This window comes from Marmota flaviventris, chromosome 2, assembly GCF_047511675.1.
Source record: "Marmota flaviventris isolate mMarFla1 chromosome 2, mMarFla1.hap1, whole genome shotgun sequence".
Lineage (NCBI taxonomy): Eukaryota > Metazoa > Chordata > Mammalia > Rodentia > Sciuridae > Marmota > Marmota flaviventris.
The window spans coordinates 90,159,706-90,183,230 of record NC_092499.1 but is presented as its reverse complement, the minus strand read 5'-3'; the positions used below and the strand labels follow the sequence as shown (position 1 = coordinate 90,183,230).

At 38.9% G+C, this 23,525-nt stretch overlaps 2 protein-coding genes across 2 annotated transcripts in view; one reads left to right on the top strand and one right to left on the bottom strand.

Annotated features, from left to right (window-relative positions):
- The first annotated feature begins 5 nt into the window (after positions 1 to 5).
- Ndufaf1 (NADH:ubiquinone oxidoreductase complex assembly factor 1) lies at positions 6 to 15,644 on the top strand. The gene is made up of 5 exons (XM_027926186.2): positions 6 to 117; positions 6,478 to 7,128; positions 11,385 to 11,570; positions 14,558 to 14,632; positions 15,345 to 15,644. Exons 2-5 carry the CDS (start codon positions 6,553 to 6,555, stop codon positions 15,492 to 15,494), a joined length of 987 nt encoding a protein of 328 aa, XP_027781987.1. The 5' UTR covers positions 6 to 117; positions 6,478 to 6,552; the 3' UTR covers positions 15,495 to 15,644.
- Positions 15,645 to 16,383: 739 nt separating this feature from the next.
- Nusap1 (nucleolar and spindle associated protein 1) overlaps positions 16,384 to 23,525 on the bottom strand; it is a 31,006-nt gene continuing 23,864 nt past the window's right edge. Inside the window, exons 9-11 of the mRNA XM_027926224.3 lie at positions 22,312 to 22,428; positions 20,472 to 20,580; positions 16,384 to 18,181 (exon numbers count right to left, since the gene is read on the bottom strand). Coding sequence (XP_027782025.1) covers positions 18,085 to 18,181; positions 20,472 to 20,580; positions 22,312 to 22,428 — 323 coding nt within the window. The 3' untranslated portion in view covers positions 16,384 to 18,084. The remainder of the gene's footprint in view (positions 18,182 to 20,471; positions 20,581 to 22,311; positions 22,429 to 23,525) is intronic.

Here is a 23,525-nt window from a genome sequence, read left to right as displayed (position 1 = left end):
CCGGCAGGAAAATGTGGAGGACCCGGGCGGAAACCTTGCTTAGTCTGGTGGAAGGTGAGCAGTCGCTGAACAGCAGTTGGAACTCTGGGGCAGGGGAGAGCGACGCACCCCTTGCAGGTGAGGACTGAGGGAGGCTGCTGCAATACCGAAAGCTTTCCGTGGCTGGGCTATATCGGGCCCGGGTCGGGAGCTAAACGTCTGGACTTCAAAGTTAGTTTTGCCGCTAACTGTGTGACCTAGGTTAATTTAGTCTTGGAACCTCGTGTCTGTAATTGGAATAACGATAGTACTTCAGAGTTGTGAAGAGTGAATGAAAAAACAGGACAGTTTCTGGCAGGTAGTAAGTACGCTCTGGTTTTTACTGATGTTAACTTACTTCCAGCAGCGTGGATTCCGTTGTCAAACTCACCCTTAACCTCGGCCTGGCGTCGTCCAGCTACTAGGTTTGACTTTATAGATGAAAATACAAAGGGCAAACAGTGCCGGGCACGTTGGCACTCGCCTGTAATTCCAGCTACTTGGGAGACTGGGCTGGAAGGATCACTTGCACCCAGGAATTTGAAACCAGCTTGCTCAACATAGCAAGACCCCTTCTTAAAAATAACAGCCAGGCTTGGTGGCGCATGCTTGTAATCCCAGCGACTGGAGAGGCTGATGGAGGAGGATGGCATGTTCGAGGCCAGCAATTTAGCGAGCCTCTATCTCAAAATAAAAAATAAAAAGGGCTGGGGATGTATCTCAGTGGTAGAGCACTACTGGGTTCAATTTCCCCGTGCTGACAAAAGATCCCCACAAAACATTTGTAACTAAAGTTATACTATTATTGGAGAAGTAACAACTGAAGGTTTGGAAAACAGGGTAAATAATGTTACACAATTCCATCATCCTACATAATATTTTAAGCCTTCCCCCCAATATTTCTTGTCTGTGGATTTTTATATGTGAAATATTAGGGTATATGCAATTTTGGTTCCTTTTAATTTGCAACAGTATTGTAGCCTGAGCATGGGGTTCAGAAGAATAATTTTAATAATAATAATATTGTAATAATATTAATCTTATTGTATTGTGTTGTTAGTTATAATATTATTGTACTGGAGATTGAGCCTAGGACACTCTACCACTGAGCTCCATCTCCAGCCCTTTTTATTTTTATATTTTATTTTTTGGAACCTGGGGATTGAACCCAGGGTAGCTTAATCAGTGAGCCACATTCCCAGCCCTTTTTCGTGTTTTCTTTAGAGACAGGGTCTCACTGAGGTGCTTAGGGCCTCATAAGATGCTGATGCTGGCTTTCAACTCAGTGATCCTCCTGCCTCAGCCTTCTGAGCTGCTGGTATTACAGACGTGCACCACTGCACCCTGATTGATTGATTGATTGATTGTACCTGGGATTGGACTCAGGGCTACTCAACCACTGAGCCACATCCCCAGCCATATTTTGAACCTTATTAGGATTTTACTGAGTTGCTTAGCATCTCACTGTTGCTGAGACTGGCTTTGAACTCTGGATCCTCCTGCCTCAGCCTCCTGAGCTTCTGGGATTATAGGCCACACCTAGTTTAAAAGAATCGTTTTTCTGATTGTATAAAAATTCAATTTTATGGGGCTTATCATTTGTTTTTATAAATTTCTGAATATGTAAGGTAAAATCATGCATATATGACCAATGAGGGGGGCTGGGATTGTGGCTCAGCAGGGGAGTGCTTGCCTAGCACCGCCGGGATCTGGGTTCGATTTTCAGCACCACATTAAAAAAAAATAATAATAAAGATATTGTGTAGTGTCCATCTACACCTAAAAAATAAATATTAAAAAAAAAAACCAAAACTATGGGGCTGGGGATGTGGCTCAAGCGGTAGCGCGCTCGCCTGGCATGATTGTGGCCCGGGTTCGATCCTCAGCACCACATACAGACAAAGATGTTGTGTCTGGCGAAAACTAAGAAAAATAAATATTAAAAAAAATTCTCTCTCTCTCTCCCTTTCTCTTTGTCTCTCTCTCTAAAAAAAAAAAAAAAAAGTATGACCAATGAGGGAACTTTATTACTCATTATTTCAGGATCTCAGATCAATTCTTTTTTTTTTTTTTTAATATTTATTTTTTTAGTTGTAGATGGACACAATACCTTTATTTTATTTATTTTTATGTGGTTCTGAGGATCAAACCCAGGGCCTCCCACATGCTAGGCGAGCACTCTACCACTGAGCCACAATTCCTCTTTTTATTTTTATTGGTTCCCTTATGCTTTTAGTTTATGTGAAAAAATTCGGTATATGGTTTTCATTTATTCCACAAACATTACTGTTCCAGCCACAGTCTCTAAAGTTAAGTTAAAAACAAACAAAAAAACAAGATTCTAATGTTATGTGAAAGCTATGAGAGGTATGCATGGATTCTTAGGAGAATATGAAGAAAGAATATAGTGTCAATCAGTGACTACTTGGAACATGCCTGTAGTTGAGTAAGTTGGGTTTATTACCTCTTGTGAGGGGGAGAACACACACCCTGGGGAAACATGGGGCACCTCAGTAACAGGGTTCTAGAAAGGACTTTCTGTATTTAGCCTTGATATTAGGGAGAGTTCTGTGAGGAGATGGAGGTAATTCTATGATTGGGAGAGAAAACTGGAAGTGAGACTAATGCTATGATTGGTCAAGATGCAGCATTCACTCATACAGCCTGAAAAGTAAAATGTTTGGTTTTTCTTCTTTAACTTTTGCTGTGCTGTGGATCAAGCCCAGAATCTTGTACATAGTAGACAAGCGCTCTCCCACAGAGCTACACCCCCAGCCCTGCTCATTTTTGTGGTTTGAACAATGTTCATGTTTTTGCTGCATTCAGACATGATTCAGATGGTCATATTATAGCTGAGGGTTTTGCCCAGGGATATGAGAAGTTAGGTCAGGTGGGCACATTTTGGAGAGCCTTGTGTGCCATTTTAGGAGTTTAAATTTCTAGAAGGAATTGCTAAGTATTGTAAAAAGAGTGCTATCATAGTTAGAAAAACCCCTATTGTTTTCAGACAAAGGATGAATTAGGAGAAGAGATTAGACTTAGGGAGATGAATTAGGGGTTTGGTACATAAAAAGTGTGTTTCCTGGGACTGGGGTTGTGGCTTAGTGGTAGAGCGCTTACCTAGCACTTGTGAGGTGCTGGGTTTGATCCTCAGCACCACATAAAAATAAATAAATAAAGGCATTGTGTCCAAATACAACTAAAAAATATTTTTAAAAGATGTATTTCCTATGGGCCAACAAGGGTATCATCTGGAAGTTTCTTAGGAATGCCGAATCTCAGGCCCTACCCCATACTTTACTGAATCAATTACATTTTCTCAAAATTCCCAGGTAATTCATAGACCCTTTAAAGTTTGAGAAGCCCTTTATAAAGCTAATTATGTAGGTCTGGTAAAAAAACAATAAGACTCTGAACCTAGACACTCATGGCCAAGGTATAGAAATGTAGAGTTATATGTTCAACAAATAATAGATGTCACCTACATGGCAGGTGTCATACTGGGAGCTGGAGTTGCCACAATGAAGATAGTCTTCCCCTCAAGATACTGCCAATCTGGTGAAGCATGGTAGCTCACGCCTTTAGTTCCAGCTACTTGAGAGGCTAAAGCAAGGAGGATTGCAAGATCAAGCCTGTCTAGGCAATTTAGTGATAACCTGTCTCAAAATAAAATATACCTGAGTTCAATCTCTAGTACCACCACCAAAAAAAAAAAGTGTGTGCCAGTGGATACTTATTAGACCACAAGTATTCTCTAATTGGTACACAGAGTGGAGTGTGACCAGAGGTGAGGTTTGAGAAATAAGCAGAGGATACCCAATCTGAAGGAGTTTAGTTAGACCCTGTGCAGAGTTTAGTTAGAGTTTAGTTAGACCCTGGGCTTTACAGGGAGGCCCTGAAGAGTTTATGTGTATGTGTGTGTACGTGCACATGCTGGGGATTGAAGTTTTTTTTTTATATTTATTTTTTAGTTTTTGGCGGACACAACATCTTTGTTTGTATGTGGTGCTGAGGATTGAACCCGGGCCGCACGCATGCCAGGAGAGTGCGCTACCGCTTGAGCCACATCCCCAGCCCCATGAAGGGTTTTAATTAATCAGTTAAGAGAAATTATCAGGGGCTGGGTTATAGCTCAGTGGTAGAGCACTTGCTTTGCATGTGTGAGGCACTGGGTTCGATCCTCAGCACCACATAAGATGAATAAATAAAATAAAGTATTTAAAAAAGAGAGAAATTATCAGTTTTGTTGATTTTTTTTTTCCCTTTTGCAGTGCTGGATGTCAAATCCATGACCTTACACATGCTAGCCAAGCACTGTACCACTGAGCTATACCTATAGCCTTAGTATTGTTCTTAGGGCCATTTGAGCAGGGTGTGGTAGTGCATGCCTGTAATCCCAGCAACTCAGGAGGCTGAGGCAGGAGGATTGCAAGTTCAAAATCAGCTTCAGCAATTTAGCAAGGCCCTAAACATCTCAAAATTTAAAAAGGCGGAGGTGCTGGGGAAGTTGCTGAGTGGTAGAGCTCCCCTGGGTTAAATCCCAGTACAAAAAAAAAGGTCCTTCTAGGTGCTGAATGAAGGATGTAAGCCTGGAGAGTGAGAAGAATAGCGTTCTAGGAGAGAGAAGGTGACCTACCTCATGTTCAGAGTGAGGAAGTGGGGCATTCTAGAAGGATGACAAGTTCTATGGAGTAATGAGGGTGCTGTTTTGATGTGAACTCTTAAGCCCCTAATGCAGTGAGCCGAATTGTTGGATTTTTGCTGCCTTGTTTTTTTTTTTAAATTTTTAATGTTTCCATTTAGATTATTGTTCATCACTATGTTCTTACAGGTGTTGGGTCCTTGTTTTGGTGTTTGCTTTCCTGATCTCTGGGGCTAGGACAAGAAAAAGACAAAGAAAATGACATTGTGTTATTAGATTTCCTCGGCCCCCAAAATTGATAACATTATTAGAACTATAGAAGTTATGTTGTTAATGTGTCCAGCTAGCAGGGTTAAGGATTTAAAAGCCAGGGTTCTAGTTCCAATTTCAATTCTGGTAAGTATTGTGACTTTAGGTAAGTTATTTGACTTATTGGTGTTTGTTTCCTAAAGAAAGGAACTATCTACCTGATTTGTCCTACAGGATTCTGTAGATTAAATAGGATATACGGGGGCTGGGGATGTGGCTCAAGCAGTAGCACGCTCACCTGGCATGCATGCGGCCCGGTTGGATCCTCAGCACCACATACAAAAACAAAGATGTTGTGACTGCCGAAAACTTAAAAAAAAAAAAAAAATTTAATAGGATATACCCCTATATTGAAAATACTGAGTGGCATTTAAATGTGATAGTATTATTGCTATTGTTGTTTTGGTTTTATCTTTATAGTGACTAATAGGATTGCCTGGTTACCAATGTGGACCTTAGACTTAAGAGTTTGTGGAGGCTGGGGTTGTGCCTTAGTGGTAGAGTGCTTACCTAGCATGTGTGAGGCACTGGGTTAGAATCTCAACACCATATAAAAAAATAAAGGTATTGTGTCCATCTACAACTAAAAATACATTTAAAAAAAAGATTTGTGGGAATGGCATCAGACTTACTGAATCAGACAACTTCTTAAAACTATCATTTGATGGTGATCATCAGCTTCATTTTTATTTATCTTGGTATTTTTCTACAATACACATATAACAGTGTTTTTTGCCTCAGAAGAACCTCTCAAGGCAAATAGGAGCCTATTCCTAAGGAAAGGGAGGCCTCAAAAGATCATATTAGTTTTAATCCTATGAAATTGCAATTCAAATATTCATCAAAAGTGTCATGTAGATATTTTCTGTTTCCATATATAATGCTTACTACATCCTCTCTCTCTCTCTCTTTTTTTTTTTTTGTGGTACTGGAGATTGAACCCAGAGCCTTATGCATGTGAGACAAGCACTCTACCAACTGAGCTATATCCCCGGCCCTAGCCTCTCTTTTTATAGATCAAGTGCTCACTTCTAAAGTCAATTGGCTCAGATCCTAGAGTTAATTATTTGAATATTTTACTTTTGGAACCTATAAAAATTTGCCTTAAAATTGACAGTATCTTGGGACCAGGTTTGTGGCTCAGTGGTAGAGTGCTTGCCTAGCATGGTGTGAGGCACTGGGTTCGATCCTGACACCACATAAAAATAAACAAAATAAAGGTATTGTGTCTATCTACAACTTGACACTATCTCTTGAGGTAGCTTTTGTCATATACTTGAATTATTTTTGTGGTAATCGTCAATTCCATGAAGCTGTGGCCTGTATTTTTAGTCTTCTTGGTATTTTTTGGAATGCATAGCAGTGTTGTGCCCATAAAAGGCACAAAAATGTTTGTAGAATTAGAAAATAAGCTTATGAATTTTATAATATGTGATTTCTATTGAATTTGAACTTGTGATGCATTCATTTGCTACAGTGGTAACTCTCCAATGTTTCTTGTATTGTAGGTGGAATTGAGCTATTGCTGAAGTGTCTTTCTCTGATAACCTAGGGAGAAATTTACATTTTGACTTTTTCTTACCATGGCTTTGGTTCATAAATTCCTGAATGGCACATATATTCTCAGAAACTACCTGAAGCCGAGTGCTGCCTTGCATTCATTTTGGGGTATTTACTTTGCAAACTATTGTTCCAATAGTCTTCAGAAACCAGTGGCTGCTTCTGGCAGAGCCTCCCAGGAGAGGAGGACTGAAGAGGGTTTGCAAAGACATCACCAGAAAGAAGTTGCTTTGGATATAACTTCTCCTGAAGAGAAGCCTGAAATGAATTTTGATAAAGCAATTAAAGATGAATTAAAGGACCATTTTAGACGTTTGAAGGATGAAATCATGAATCACTGGGTGGGACCAGAAGGCCGCCCATTGCATGATGTCTTGCTAGAACAAGCCAAGGTTGTCTGGCAGTTCCGTGGAAAAGAAGATTTGGATAAGTGGATAGTCACTTCTGATAAGACGATTGGAGGCAGAAGTGAAGTGTTCTTGAAAATGGGCAAGAATAATCAAAGTGCACTGCTCTATGGAACTCTGAGCTCTGAGCCACCTCAGGATGGGGAGAGTAGCCAAAGTGGGTACTGTGCAATGATATCCAGGATTCCAAGGGTACGTGAGACTTGGGAGCCAAAGTTTTCTAGTGAGCTGGTGTGAACATTATTATAGCATGACCTATGACGACAGATTTTTTTTCTGTAAATGAACATACCTGGCATGTTATATGTGGGCATCTCATCTGTATATGGGGATAAATAAGTACTTGGCACAAGGGGGAAGTGATTTCTGAGGAGTCATTTCTGGGCATTGTTTTAAGCCAGGGAAGAATATTGCTGTTTGAGGAATACTGAGAGGTTAGACATTTGAAAAATATCTGAGGAGGTTTGTATCTCCTCTGACTTGGACCATAACTCCTTTAGTGGCCAGGGGGTCCCTTAAAATGGACATAAGGTCAGACTGTGGCTTTTTTTTTTTTTTTGCAGCACTGGGGATTGAACTGAGGGGTACTCTACCACTGAGCTACACTCCCAGTCCTTTTTACTTTTTTTAATTTTGAGACAGGATCTTGCTAAGTTTGTTTTGTTTTGCTTTTTGGTACCAGGGATTGAACTCAGGAGCACTAAACCACTGAACCCCAACCCCATCCCTATTTTGTATTTTCTTTAGAGATAGGGTCTCACTGAGTTGCTTAGTGACTCACTTTTGCTGAGACTGCTTTGAACTCGTGATCCTCCTGCTTCAGCCTCCTAAGCTGCTGGGATTACAGGAATGTACCACTGCGCCTGGCTAGTTTGTTTGTTTTGTTTTGTGTTGGAGATTGAACCCAGGGCCCCATGCATGTGAGGTGAGTGATCTGCCACTGAGCTACATCTCCAGTCCAAGTCTTCTTGCTGAGGCAGATCTCAAACCTGGAATCCTCTTGTCTCAGCCCCCTGAGTTGCTGGGATTACACGTGTGTGCCATCATGCCTGCCTTTTTATTTTCCCCACCTTTTTTTTTTTTATTGGTGCATTATAGTTGTACATAATGATGACATTTGTTATTAAATATTCATACAGGGGCTGGGGATATAGCTCAGTTGGTAGAGTGCTTGCCTTGCATGTACAAGGCCCTGGGTTCAATCCACAGCACCACTAAAAAAAAAAAAAAAAAAAAAAAAGTATTCATACATGCACACAATATAACAATATAATTTGGCCAGTGTCACTCCCCAACTCTTTCCCCTTCCCTCTCCTCCTTCCACCCTGACTTTTTTATTAGTAGACTTTTTTTTTTTTTTAATATTAGGGATTGAACCCAGACGTATTTTACGACTGAACCATATCCATAGCCCTTTTTATTTTTTATTTTGAGATAGGGTCTCACTAAGATGCTTATGGTATCACTAAATTATTGAGGCCAGCCTCAAACTTTTGGTCCTCTTTGCGTCAGCCCCCCAAGTTGCTGGGATTACAGACGTGTGCCACTGTGCCCAGTTTTAGTAGACTTTTTATTTTAAAATAGTTGTATTTTTAGATTTATAGAAAAACTGTAATTGCAAAGATAGTACACAGAGTTCCCATCCACTCCTTATCCACCTTCTCCTTTCGACGTTATCTTACTGTTCAACATTTGTCATGAAAAAGAAACTAACATTAGTTTGTTACCAACTAAGTTTCAGACTCTATTTGGGTTTCACTACCTTTTCCAATAATATCCTTTATCTGTACCAGGATGGTACATTACATGAGTTGAGTTTTTATATATTCTCTTTTGTGTGGTCTGTGACAGTTTGTGTCTGTATCTCTCTGTCTCTCTCTCTCTTTTTCTGTGCTGGGGATTGAACCAGGGCTTTGTACATGATACTAGGCAAGTGCTCTACCACTGAGTTACATTTCCAGCCCTTTGGGATATTTTTTGAGATGAGGTTTTACTCTATTGCCCAGGGTGATCTTGAACTCCTAGGCTCAAGTGATTCCTACTTCAGCCTCCTGAGTAGCTGAGACTATGGGGGTGCTATTTTTCATGGGGAAAATAATACCTGTTCTGATCAGATGTTTTTGTGGAATAGCCCTTTCTGATGATTTTCCTCCTGGTTAGACTGAGGTTCTGGGTTTTTAAGAATACCATAGAATTAGCCAGGTATGGTGGCACATGCCTGTAATCCTAGCAGTTCAGGAGGTTAAGACTGTAGGATCAAAAGTTCAAGGCCATGGCTGGGGTTGTGGCTCAGTGGTAGAGCGCCTGTCTGGCATGTGTGAGGCACTGGGATCAAGCCTCAGCACCGCATAAAAATAAATTAAAAAATAAATAAAATAAAGGTATTCTGTCCATCTTAAAAAAAAAAAGTTCAAGGTCACCAGTGGTTCACACCTGTAACCCCAGTGATTTGGCAAGAAGGAGTATCAGGAGTTCAAAGCCAGCCTCCGCAACATAAGGTGCTAAGCAGGTCAGTGAGACCCTGTCTCTTAAAAAAATACAAAATAGACAGTGGGGATGTGGCTCAGTGGTTGAGTGCCCCTAGGTTTAATCCCCAGTACCAAAAAAAAAAAAAAAAAGAAAGAAAAGAAATTCAAGGCCAAGCCACGCATGGTGGCACATGTCTGTAATACCGGTGACTCAGGAGGTTGAAGCAGGAGAATCACGAGTTCAAAGCCAACCTTAGTGACTTAGCAAGTCCCTAAGCAACTCAGCAAGACCCTGTTTCTAAATAAAATACAAAAAAGGGCTGGGGGTGTGGCTTAGTGGTTAAGCGGCCTTGGGTTCAATCTCTAGTACCCCCCCCCCCCAAAAAAAAAAGTTCAAGGCTAGTGTCAGCAATTTAGTAAGGCCCTAAGCAACTTTGAGACCCTGTCTCAAAAATATTAAAAAGGGTTGAGTTTGTAGCAGTGGTAAATTGCTCCAGGCTCCATCTTCAGTAACCGCCCCCCCCCACCATTTCCCCTGTAATGTTGCTTTTTTTTTTTTTTTTCCTAACTGCATTCCATATTCATGATGTGGGTAGTAGGAGGGATTAACCTTTTTTGGAGAGATTAGTGTCTACAGAAATTATTTGGAATTCTTCAGTAAGGAAAATTTGATTCTTCTCCCCTTCCCACTTTATTCTTTCAGTCATTTAGAAGGGAACCACATTTGGGGTTGAAATCTAATGCTATGCTATTACTGTGTTGCTCAGATAGTCCCAGCTTTGGTATTGTTCTTTCAGGTTGACTCCTGTCCCTTTGACCTTTTTTTTTTTTTTTTTTTGGTAGAGTGCTTGCCTAGCATGTATGAGGCACTGGGTTCTATTTGTTGTGGCTGAGCCACATCCCCAGCCCCAGTGACTGAACCCAGAGGAACTCAACCACTAAGCCACCTCCCCAGCCATATTTTGTATTTTTTTAAGAGACAGGGTCTCACTGAGTTGCTAAATGCCTCACCATTGCTGAGGCTGGCTTTTAATTCACGATCCTCCTGACTCAGCCTCCCACGCCACTGGGATTACAGACATGTGCGCCTGGCTCTGAATTCCATTTTTTTTTTTTTTTTTTTTTAATTTTAGTTGGTCACAACATCTTTATTTATTTTTATGTGGTGCTGAGGATCGAACCCAGGGCCTCACATGTGCGAGGTGAGCGCTCTGCCGCTGAACCACAACCCCAACCCATCTGAATTCCATTTTTGAAGAGAGTATAGATGGTTGTTAAGCATGCAGATTTGGAAGTGTGTGCTGGATATACTGCTTATTAGCTGAGTGCTCAATTTATATGTGAAATTGGTAAAATAGTAATTCCTATCTTAGGGCCCTTGTGAGGATTAAATGTGAGTATGCATGTAAGTACTTAATGTAAGTATTCAGTGGCTGATAATTATTAGTATTTTTTTTTAATTTTTCTAATTGTCAATGGAGCTTTAATTTATTTATTTATATGTGGTGCTAAGAATAGAACCCAGTGCCTCACACATGCTAGGCAAGCACTCTACCACTGAGCTACAACCCCAGCCCCAGTTACTGGTATTTCTTGTTATTATCACCTTTAAAGCTTGAGCTCTGTTTTCCCCAGTTTTCTGACATAGGGCAAAGCAGTTTTCATAAAATGTGCCACTCAAGCCATTGCTCCAAGGAACTAAGGAAAAAACTTTCATTCCTTTCCATTCGCAAACACAAGTGGATGCTTATCCCATGGAAACAATTACATGCCAATCATGTCTTGAACATAATTACCTTAGAAACAACTGTCAGTATTTTGTGCTAAAATAATAATTGCCAGATTTATCTTTTTGTGGTGCAAAGTGTAAAAAGATGAAAAATTGTTAGTGGATCCTTTTGGTGTTACTGACTTGGTGATGGCTCACATTTTGCTAATAGTGGAGAATGTGGTCAAGTTAACATGTCTTCTGTACTTTAGGGTGCTTTTGAGAAGAAGAAGTCTTATGATTGGTCCCAGTTCAACACTCTGTATCTCCGTATCCGTGGGGATGGCCGACCTTGGATGGTGAATATCAAAGAGGACACAGACTTTATCCAAAGGAAAAATCAAATGTACAGTTACTTCATGTTCACCCGTGGAGGGCCCTACTGGCAGGAAGTCAAGGTAACAGCATAAGTCTTTACTGTTTATGAAAATTAGGTCTTTTGAGATTGTGGTTACATTGTAGCTAATCCTTCTTGGAACGTTGGGATGAAGTGGGTAGAAGGAAGAGGAAAGAGACTTACATAAATCACTCTTTATTTCATTAATCATAAATGGTAGTTTACTAATTGGTAAATACTTTTTTTTTTTTTTCTATCTGGGTATTGAACCCAGGATTGCTTTACCACAGAGCTAAATCCCTAACCCTTTTTATTTTTATTTTGACACAGGGTCTTGCTAAGTTGCTGAGGCTGGCCTCAAACTTGTGATCCTCCTGCCTCAGCCTCCCAAGTTGCTGGGAGTTATAGGCAAGTGTCACCTTGCCTGGCTTGATCATGTCTTTTTTGCTAGGTAGTTGGTCTTTATTTTCAATTACTAGGAATTCTTTAACTATTGGCTTTTTGTCTGTGATATAAGCAACCTGTACACATTAAAAGTCCCTCTGCCTCCACCTCCTCTGCCTCCTTCCCAGAAAAGAACAGTTTCTGGCATATTGTTTAAGACATTTCTTTTAATATGTAAGAATAAGCTGCTGGGTGTGGTAGTAGCCTATAATGCTAGCAGCTCTGGAGGCTGAGGTAGAAGGATCACAAGTTCAAAGCCAGACTTACCAATTTAGCAGGACCCTTAGTAACTTAGTGAGATCCTGTCTCAAAATAAAAAATAAAAAGGACTGAGGATGTAGCTCAGGGATAAAGCATCCCTAGGTTCAATCTCCAGTACAAAAACAGACAGACAAACTAAACCCCCTAAAGAAAAACAAGCTGAGCATGGTAGCACATGCCTATAATCCCAGATACTCAGGAGAATGAGGTAGGAGGACTGCCAAGTTTAAGATTAGCCTGGGCAACTTAGCGAGACCCTATCTCAAAAATATTAAAAACAATAACAAATATAAAGGACTGAGGTGTACCAACAAGAACAACAAAAAGTAAAACACATACACATATTTGTATATGAATAATTTTGTTATTTTCCTTAACATTTTTAATGACAATATTCAAACATACATAAAAAATTACAGTGAGTATCCAGATAGCTACCATGTACCACCTGGATTTTTTCAAAAAATATTTGGTTGTGTTTGTTTCATCACTTTATTTTATTTACCCATTCTTCCTACTACTCATTTCTCAATCCATCTTTTGTCAATATCAGTACATCTCATCCCTAAACTTTTTAGCATGCAAGTTTTTAGATCTCAGTATTTACTTATAGTAATTTTTTTTTTTTTTTGGTGGTGCTGGGGATTGAACCCACCAGAATTTCACACATAATAGGCTTACACATTACTACTGATCTATACCCCTACATCATAAGGCCTTTAAGAAAAAACCCAAAAAACCAAGCTTATATTATAGATTTTATCCCTTTCTTTTTCTTTCTTTTGTGTTGGAATTTTAACCCAGGCCCTCATGCTGCTAACTAAGCACATGTTATATCACTGAGCTATATACCCCAGTCCAGATTTTGTCTGTATCTTGTTTTCTTACTCATAAGACATCACAGAGGTCTTCATATTGCAGTGAAGCAATTGTATCCTATATAGATCTACTTCATTTTTTCAATAGCCCATATATTCAATTGTATGGCTATACCATAATTTAGCTTTGCTGTTGTTGTTGTTGTTACTATTAGGAAAAAACTATACCTTTATGTATTTCTTGGAGCTTATTTGTAATATAAATTCCTGAAAGTGAAGTTGATATGGCAAAGTTATGGCATTTCAAAATTTGCTAGATGTCATTGAATTAGTTTTCTGATACTACATAACAAATTATAAATGTAGAAGATTAAAACAACACACTCATTAATTTATAGATCAGTAGGTCATAAATTGGAATATGTATGACTGTTGCATCCTTAGTTCTGTTTTTTTTTCTTTTTTTCAAATTGGGGATTGTACCCAAGGGCACTATATCACTGAACTATCCACAGCCCTTTATTTTTTATTTTGTGATAGTTGCTCAGGCTGGCCTTGAACTTGCTATCCTTCAGCCTCAACTTCCTGAGTGCTGAGATTACAGGCCACATTTGGCCCATGCTCAGTTCTTATAAGGCTGAACTGAAGGTGTCAGTCAGCAGGGCTGTTTCTTTCTGTAGCTTGTGGGCAGAATGCACTTTGTAGAGGTTATTCTGGTTCTTAGCCAAATTAAGTTCCTTATGATTGTAGACAGCAAGTTTTTTCTTGCTGTCAAGGGGGTGCTGCTCCCAGCTCTTAGATGCTGCTGGCATTCCTTGCAGAAGCATCTAAGTTCCTATCACTATCTTCAAAGCCAGCAATGGAGAATCTCCCTACCATTGTTTCTCATGCTGCTAATTTGTTTCACTATTCCCTTTTATGGGTTCAAATGATTGTCAAGTCTGCAAAGAATAATCTCCCTATATTAAGATGAACTGATTTGAAACTTCCTATCACAATTGCCAGCTGCCCTCTCAAATAGTAGTACTAAGTCGCCCTCCTACTAATTGTAAAAATGTGTGCCTATTTCTCCCCATCTGTTTTTCCACTTGTTTATGTAATCTTTTTTAAGATATTTGTAAAAGCTGTGTTTAGGATATTACACTCTTGTTCTTAAATGTTACAGTATTATTTCCTAGTTTATCCTTTGTCTTTTGCTCTCAGAATTTTAATTTGTACTCTTTTGGACTTCTGGCTTAGAAAGTTTTCACTATTTTCTTCTAGTAGTTATTTTAAAAAAATTTCTGCCTTTGGACTGGGTTATAATTCAGAGGTGGAGTGCTTGCCTAATATTTGAGAGACCCTGCATTCAACACACCAGCACTGCAAATAATAGTTTAAAAAAATGATCACCTTTGATCCAAGTGGCTGGCTACTCCTCATAACTGTATATAAAAATTTAAACTATTTTCTTACTGTTGCAACTCCATACAGATGCCACAATTACTTATGTTCCATTTATGAAATAAATGGTTTCTTCTTTCAGATTCCTTTTTCCAAATTTTTCTTCTCAAATCAAGGAAGAATCCGGGATGCCCAGTACCAGCTTTTGCTTGACAAGGTAACATTTTCCTATACTTCTCACTCAGAATGATATCTTTAATGAAACAGAACTCTTGTGATCATGAGTTCAGTCCAATTTGGACGGCTGGCAGATGAAAGATAAAAATTCCTACTCATGGGCTGGGGATGTGGCGCAAGTGGTAGCGCGCTGGCCTGGCATGCGTGCGGCCCGGGTTCGATCCTCAACACCACATACAAACAAAGATGTTGTGTCCGCCGAAAACTAAAAAATAAATATTAAAAAATTTCTCTCTCTCTCCTCTCTCTTTCTCTTTAAAAAAAAAAAAAAAAAAAAAAAATTCCTACTCAGAGGCACCTGTTAGGTTCAATTAAATACCAATCTGGACATATCTGTGAGCTGAGCTCCTATTTGGAAGAATGTTGGTATGATCCTCTTTCTTTCTATGTTTGTATTTTAACTTTTAAAAACAAGTTTGGAAGAACTTCAAGGAATCTACATTGGGCATCCATGTTGCTCTAAGTCTTAAGTGGAACCATCTAACAGGAAGAGAAATGTGGAAAGAAAAGCAGTCTCTTATACTTTCTCTTATAATTTTCCACAGTCTGTGAGAACTATTGTATACTTGCTAAGGGCTGATGGTACAAAGATCCAGTTATAGTAATCAGCTCATACGATTTAAAAACTTCAGGAATAACATCAGCATGTCAGCATATGAGATTTTAATCAATTTCTCTTATTTTAAATTTAGATCTCCACTATAGGATTCACGTTGGCTGATAAAGTGGATGGTCCATTCTTCCTGGAAATAGATTTTATTGGTGTGTTTGCTGATCCAGCCCACAGAGAAGAATTTGCTTATGAAAATTCTCCAGATCTTAACCCAAGACTTTTCAAATAGATAAGAACATGTGGCAGTTTTGTATGACTACACTATGGATAGTAGCAGTAACAGTGATGCTGGGGATCTGGGGGCTTCACACATGCCAGGCAAGGACTCTACCACACAGCTACATCACCAGGACAAAATAAAGCATTTGTCAATATCCAATGAATGGTGGTATATAATCCTTAAGAATAGCATTTGCCTCATCTTAAGAGGAACAAGGCATGAAACCAGGTTCTGAGCTGTGCTTTAGCTCATGTAATACAAGTACTGATGTAGAGGCACTCAAATGTTTTTGTCGGAATGTTCCTATTAGGAACATTTCCTACAGGAGTAGGCAGGTTCCAAAGCGGAGAGTCTCTGAGATCATTGTTGATAGCTTTCTACCATTCTTTCCTTGCAGGTTTCTTTTATTTCCTAATTCATCTTTGAGAAAAGGAAACTGCTCAAGGATATTAAGATAAAGATGCCATAAAAGTCACTGAGAAATGAGATACCTGATTTAGAGAGCTTGTCCTCCAAAGATAAATGAACCTTACTAGTTCTTCCTTTATAGTGACTATTGATGTGATGGATCAGTGGAGAAACTAGATACTAGACTTCTGTCTCTAAAGCTTCCAAAGTTATTTTAAGTATTAGAGATTGGACATGCTAAAAATAAGGCCCTGATTAACTCAGTTTGATCAATTTTTGTCATATTAGAAGGTAGGAAATGAATATATAGCCAGAGTACCATAAGAGAGCCAAAATTACAAATAAATGATATACAAAGTTAATAGCTTTTCTTCTTTTTGGTATCAGGGATTGAACCCAGTGGTGCTTAACCACTTAGCCACATCCCCAGCCCTTTTGACCACTGTAGTTTGCACTTCCTAAAGTTTTCTAGAAATGGGATCATATAGTATATGCTTATTTTTTGGTCTGGTTTATTTTACTCATCATATAGATTCATTTGTTACACTTTTTGTCAATAGTTCCATTTTTTTAATTCTAAAGTAGTTTCCCATTGTGTAGATATAACCCATTTGTCCATTCCACCTGTGATGGAAATTAGAGTGGTTGCCAATTCTTGGTTATTACAAATAAAACTTCACATGAACATTCAGATACAAGTCTTTTATAGGAACATATGATTTTAGTTTTCTTGAGTAACTAGAAGTCCCATGGCTGAATAACATAGTAGACAGACATACAACTTTTTAAAGTGTTAGCAATTTTTTTCCAAAGGGGTTGTACCATTTTACATTCTCAGAAGTGTATATGATCCAGGAGTTTCTTGTTGGAAAATCTGATTTTTTTAGGCATGTGCCACATTCTGAACATATATGCAAACTAATAATTATGGTAAAAACCAGTAAGACAATATAAAGACCAGAAAGACAGTATAAAAAGGAAGAATATAGTAATTTACTCTTGGGGTAGAAGTGGGTGGTCCAGGAAAGTGTATGAAGGATATAGGTAACCTCTTATGATCTTAGTTATCATCCAAATCATGGATGACTTGTCTAAAAAGAATCCACCACCACAACAAAAAAATTTTTATTTATAAAGTTCTTGGGCAGTATATAACACAGAAGCTCTATGTAGTTATTGCAAGAAAGAAGAATATGATGCCAAGCAATGCTGGGCTTTTCCATAAATTATTTTTTTTGGGGGTGAGGTACTGGGGATTGAACTCAGGGGCACTCAACCACTGAGCCATATCCTCAGCCCTATTTCGTATTTCATTTAGAGACAGGGTCTCACTGAGTTGCTTAACACCTAGCTTTTGCTAAGGCTGGCTTTGAACTTGAGATCCTCCTGTCTCAGCCTCCCAGGCCACTGGGATTACAGGCGTGTCCCACTGCACCGGGTTCCATAAAATTATTAAGATACAAATTTGACAGTGACAGCATTTTAATCCTTAAAGCAGTAATACACTTTTTTTTTGGTGTGTGTGTTGGGGCTCAAACCTAGGACCTGCCACATGCTAGGCAAATGCTCTATCACTAAGCTATACCCCCATCCATCTAAAATTGATAGATTTTATATATAAATATGCTTATAGCTTTTATTTTTAAATATGAAAGGCTAGAATGAGATATAGAATTTTATTTTTAAGGATATAGTGAATGACAGGTAGCAATGACATGAAGTCTTTATTATAAACATTTTCATATGGGCAACCATTAGTCCAGTTTCAAGATTGCTAGATTTTGTAGGTTAGAAGATAAGAGGTGGCCTTTTGGTCCCAGCTTTCTTATTGTTAACTTTTTATTGTTCAAATTCTACTTAAGCTTGTGGTATGACTAGCTTCATCAGGTAAATGCTATTGCATAGAGGACAGCAAGGCTGTTAATGTTAGAAATAGTAAAGAAGCTTGACATTAAAGATCTAGGTTAAGCTCTAAGATGTCTCATGAGAAAACTGGGCTGTACAGGGACTTAAGATAAACACTATTCCAAAGAATGCCAGAACATAAAAAACACATAGATGCTATATAGATTATGAATAAAAGTTAACAGAGAAAGATCTCTGACGAAAGTGGGAAAGACAGTATAAAAATATTTACAAAATTTCAGAAAACAATTTCAGAATAAAGGAATATTTATAGGACATTAACAAATTACTCATCTTTAAGTATAATGAAGCCCCTTCGAGCTTCCAAAACCTTTGCTTTCTTCTCCTTTCGTTCTTGCTCTTGTTTCTTCCGCTGCTCTTCCCTATGGGGGAGGGACAGGTTATACAGTAGGTTCTAATTAAGCTCCAAAACAGGCACTTCAGAGCAACTATTGTTGGATTAATATAAAATGTAAATGACATCTAGCATATTTATGCAAAACAGATTCTTACAGGGCATTTCTCTACTTACCTGTTAATGTTAGAAATAGTTCTAACAAATGTTAGTCATTGTTCTAAAGGGCTAAAAATTGGTATTTCCCTTTTAATATTAACTCAGCATTTTAATATCATGCATGGAACTGGAATCAGAAGGTACATTAGTGACTGAATTCAACTCCTATATCTTAAAATTTGTGTGTGTGTGTGTGTTTGGTATGGGGGATTGAACTCAGGGGCACTTGACCACTGAGCCATATCCCCAGCCCTATTTTGTATTTTTTTTTTTGAGACAAGGTCTCACTGAGTTGCTTAGTGCCTCCCTTTTGCTGAGGCTGGCTTTGAACTCGTGATCCTCCTGCTTCAGCCTCCAGAGCCCCTGGGATTACAGGCTTGTGCCACCATGCCTGACTTAAATTATTATTTTTTTTAATATTTATTTTTGAGTTGTAGATGGACACAATACCTTTATTCTATTTATTTTTTATGTGGTGCTGAGGATTAAACTCAGAGTCCCACACATGCTAGGCGAATGTTCCACTGCTGAACCACAACCCCAGCCCTTAAAATTTGTAAATTTGTTTTAAATGAGAAATTTTGATTCCTAGATGTCAGAATCAAAGGTTAAGCTCACAAGTGTCCAGTGAAAGTGCTAGAACTAGAACCAGAGCCTACTGACTTAAGCTACTATGCTTTTTTTTTGTTTTTGTTTTTTCTAAAGAGGATAAGGCAAAGAGAAATAAAAAGCCCAGGGACCATGTTAACTATCTTTTTTTTTTTGGTGGGGGGTACCAGAGATTGAACTTGGGGATACTCGGTGACTGAGCCACATCCCCAGCCATATTTTGTATTTTGTTTAGAGACAGGGTCACACTGAGCTAAATAGTTCCTCACTGTTGAGACTGGCTTTGAACTTGTGATCCTCCTTCTCAGCCTCCCAAACTGCTGGGATTACAGGCATGCACCACCATGCTCTGCAATGTTAACTATCTTAACAACAAATACAGTTAGTAACAGCCTTCATGGAAGGTAGATATAAGCAAGAGTCACATTTATAGGAAAGTTCCAGACAGGGAATCTGTACTCATCCAAGAGCAGCTAAAGCCTAGCATGAGCCCCAGTTTTAACCTGGTTTTCAAACACAAGGAAGTCAGTAAGGACTATACTGGGTTTTTCTTGAATAAGACCTTCATACCTCATAAACCTGGGGTCTTGAGGAGTGAGGAATTTACATCTATCTATCTGCATATGCAGGTGCCCTGGGTGCTTGAGCATTGGTGTCTGGAGGGATATTCATAAGCACTGCTTGGGAGGATAGGTTATACAAGAGCAATCTTTGAATCTGCTTATTCTGTAACACTTGTAGAGCCTTTAAAACAATGCAGATATTTGGGTCTCATCCCAACTCTTCTGATTTGAGATCTGCTACGCTAGACCTCAGCTCAGGTACTTCTAGAAAGTTTTATAGGTGATTCCATGCTATGGTTTGGATATTTGTCCTACATAAAGGATCACACATGGGCTGGGGATATAGCTCAGTTGGTAGAGTGCTTGCCTTGCGTGCACAAAGCCCTAGGTTTGATCCCCAGTACTACAGACACACACAAACACAACACACAAAAAAGATCACATACATGCTAGAGTTTTTGTCCCCAGTACAATGGTATTGAGAGGTGGCATAAACTTTAAGAGGGGGTAATTGGGTCAAGGTGGTACACCCTTGGAATTAATGCACATCTCCTGGAAGTGAGTTGGGTTAGGGCTTGAGGGAGTAGACTGTTATATAAAGTATCTGGTCTCAGGTATTTTGTTACAGCAACACAAAATGGGTTAAGACATTCTACTTCTAACCTTAAACGTGCTATTACTGACAGTATCCCCCAGAGGAGCTTTTGTACACTGTTTTTATTCTTTTGCTTTTGCAGCAGTGGGAACTGAATTCAGTGCCTTGCACATGCTAGGTAAGTGCTCCATCACTGGCTTACATCCCCAGTCCTATTTTAATGTTTTGAGACACCATCTTGCTAATTTGTCCAGGCCGGGCTAAAACTTGGCCTGGACAAATTAGCCTCAGCCTCAGCCTTCTTGCCTGGGATTACAAGCAGGCACTACTAAGTGCGGCTATTGTCTTTTTGAAATTAGAAAAATTATAAAAGTGGATAATTATGTACTCACTTGGTCTGGAGATGAGGTTGTTTATAGGTTTTCTTATGGAACGTAACTCTGTCCACATGTTCATTCAGAGAATTATTTTCTTTAGATTTCCCCCATGGTTTCAGCTTTCCTAGTTAAGGACCAAGACACAGTTTTGAGATTCTTTTATTTGTATTCCCAACTTTATTGTCTTCATTTGTAGCTACGTGTTTCCTACCAGTGTCTATACTTTGCTTTATAGACATTTTCCAGTATGTTCCAAAAGTATATTCTGTCATTTATTTTCATTTCACACTCCACAAATACAAATCATATTTTTCCTCTAAAAATAAAAATATGTGCTGGGCGCAGTGTCACATACCTATAGTTTCCAGCTACTTTGGAATCTGAGGCAGGAGGATAGTTTTTAGCTCATAAACTCAAGAACAGCCCGAGTAACATAATAAGATCTGAGACTCAAACAACAGCAAAATACAAACGTGGGGCTAAGGTTGTGGCTCAGTGGTAGAGCACTAGCTTATCAGTACATGTGAGACCCTGAGTTTGATACTCAGCATCACATAAATAAATAAATAAATACAGGTATTATGTCCATCTACAACTAAAAAAAAATACAAATGTGTGATTTTTATAAACCTTAGAAAGTTACAGAATTTTTTTTTCATTTTTCTGTGCTGAGGATGAAGGCCAGTTTCATGCATGCTAGACAAATACTCTACCATTGAGCTATATGCTCAGACTGAAAAAAATCTTAGTACAAAAAAAATTCCCTTAATGCTGAATCCAATTACCTAGCATATTAAAAGAAGCCATTACAACCAAGTATCTTATCCCAAGATTACATACGAATTAGGTTTAATATTAATTCATTTTAATCTATTTTGTCATAACCGTTACTTATTAAAATGGATTCAGAATAGAATGGGAATATTTTGTTGGCATTAGGACTGAGACCAGATTCAGCAATTCCTATTTCTAGGTATCCCAAAGATTTGAAATCAATCTATCATAGAGATATCTGCATTCCCATGTTCACCAGAGCACTGTTCGCAATAGCCAAGTTATAGAATCAACCTAAGTATCCATAGGTAGATGAATGAATAAAGAAAATGTGGCATAGACATGCATTTTGGCTCATGCCTGTAATCCTAGCGGCTTGGAAGGCTGAGGTAGGAGGATCTCGAGTTCAAAGCCAGGCGCTAAGCAAAAGCGAGGCGCTAAGCAACTCAGTGAGACCCTCTCTCTAAATAAAATACAAAATAGGACTGGGGATGTGGCTCAGTGGTCGAGTGCCCCCGAGTTCAATTCCGGGTACCAAAAAAAAAAAAAAAATCTTATCATTTGCAACAACATGGGTAGAATTAGAGAACATTATGCTAAGTGAAACAGGCCAGATGACAAAGGTAAATACTGCATGTTCTCACTTAAGTGCAGAATCTAAAACAACTGAACTCAGAAGCAGAGTAGAGTGGTGGTTATGGGGGGTTTGGGAAGATGTTGGGTAAAGGCCATAAAATTTTGGTCAGAGATGTGTGTTATACAACTTAATGACTATAGTTGACATATTCTTAAAGTAGCTTTAAAGTGTTCTCATTGCAAATAAATATGTATAATTAAAAAAAAAATTCAGATGTAAATTGATTATTTTTGCAGTATTTGGGGTTGAACCCAGGGGTGCTTTACCACTGAGTTACATCCCTAGCTTTTTTTTACTTTTTGAGACAGGGTCTCAATAAATTGCAGAGGCTGGTCTCAAACTTTTGATCTCCCTAACTGGAATTACAAACATGAAACAGTGCCTGCCAGATTGTTTTGTCTTAAGTGTTTTATAGGCCCTTAACCCCCAAATACTCCCACATACCTTTGTGTGGCTCATAGTTGAGGGGACGAGACAAACTTGCTTTGAGATCAAATACTGGTTTCTTATTGGAGACTGGAGTCTGCATTGCCATAGTTGTTAACTTGAATGGGGTAATAACTAAAAACGATCAAAAAATACCAAAAGACTTAATTAGGAAATAAAAAAAAGACCTGTTATAGTTTTTGTCAAATTATCACTTTTTAGTCTTAAAAATAAATCTATTTTAATAGATTGAATGTTTGTATCTCTGTGTCCCTGGTTCATATATTGAAATCCTAAAATGCCAGCATTATTAATGTTTATTTTTTCCGTGGAGCTAGGGCTTTAACCCAGGACCTTGCTCATGTTAGGTAAATGCTCTACCAATGAGCTATATCCCCAGCCTGCATGATTAGTACTAGGATATATGGCCTTTGGGAGATAATCAGGTCATGAATGGGTTTAATGCCATATAAAGAGACTTCACAAAGCTCCTATCTTTCTATCACCTAGAGATACAATGAGAAGTCAGTAGTGTGCTACCTTCCAAGGGGGCCTTCACCAGAATCTGACCATGTAGGCAACCTGATCTGACATCCAGAGCTGTGAGAAATAAATTTTTGTTGTTTGTAAGCCAGTCAGTGGTGGTTTGTTATAGCAGCCTGAACAAGCTAAGACTATCTACATGAATAGTATGAAATAGATATGGGGTCAAAAAGGAAAAAGGAAGCCAGGTGTGGTATTGCACGGTGGTGATCCCAGCAGTTCAGAGGCTGAGATAGAAGGATCTCGAGTTAAAAGCCAGGCTCAGCAAAAGTGAGGTGCTAAGCAACTCAGTGAGACCCTCTCTCTAAATAAAACACAAAATAGGGCTGTGGATGTGGCTCAGTGGTTGAGTGTCTTTGAATTTAATTCCTAGTATGTGCCCCCCAAAAAAAGAGAAAGGGGGAAAAATAATGAAATCTAACCACTCAGATTTTTGTTTCCCATTAACAGCTCCTCAAGTATTTTGGAAGTTATGACATTTCGAGGGATCAGCTAGGAATCTAGAATCCCATTTCAAGAAATAGCTGGGTTAGCCAGGCATTGTGGCACATGCCTATAATCCCAGCAATTTGGGAGGCAGAAGCAGGAGGACTGCAATTTAGCAAGGCCCCATCTCAAAATAAAAAATGAAAAAGGGGTCTTTCCCTGCTGTTGCAGAGTCTCGCGGAGGCTCAGGTTTGTTCAAGATT

Coding starts and splice junctions, on each gene's coding strand:
- Ndufaf1 (XM_027926186.2), top strand. CDS start 6,553: ATGGCTTTGGTTCATAAATTCCTGAATGGCACATATATTCTCAGAAAC. Junction 7,129..11,384: donor TGATATCCAGGATTCCAAGG/GTACGTGAGACT, acceptor TCTGTACTTTAG/GGTGCTTTTGAGAAGAAGAA. Junction 11,571..14,557: donor CCTACTGGCAGGAAGTCAAG/GTAACAGCATAA, acceptor TTCTTCTTTCAG/ATTCCTTTTTCCAAATTTTT.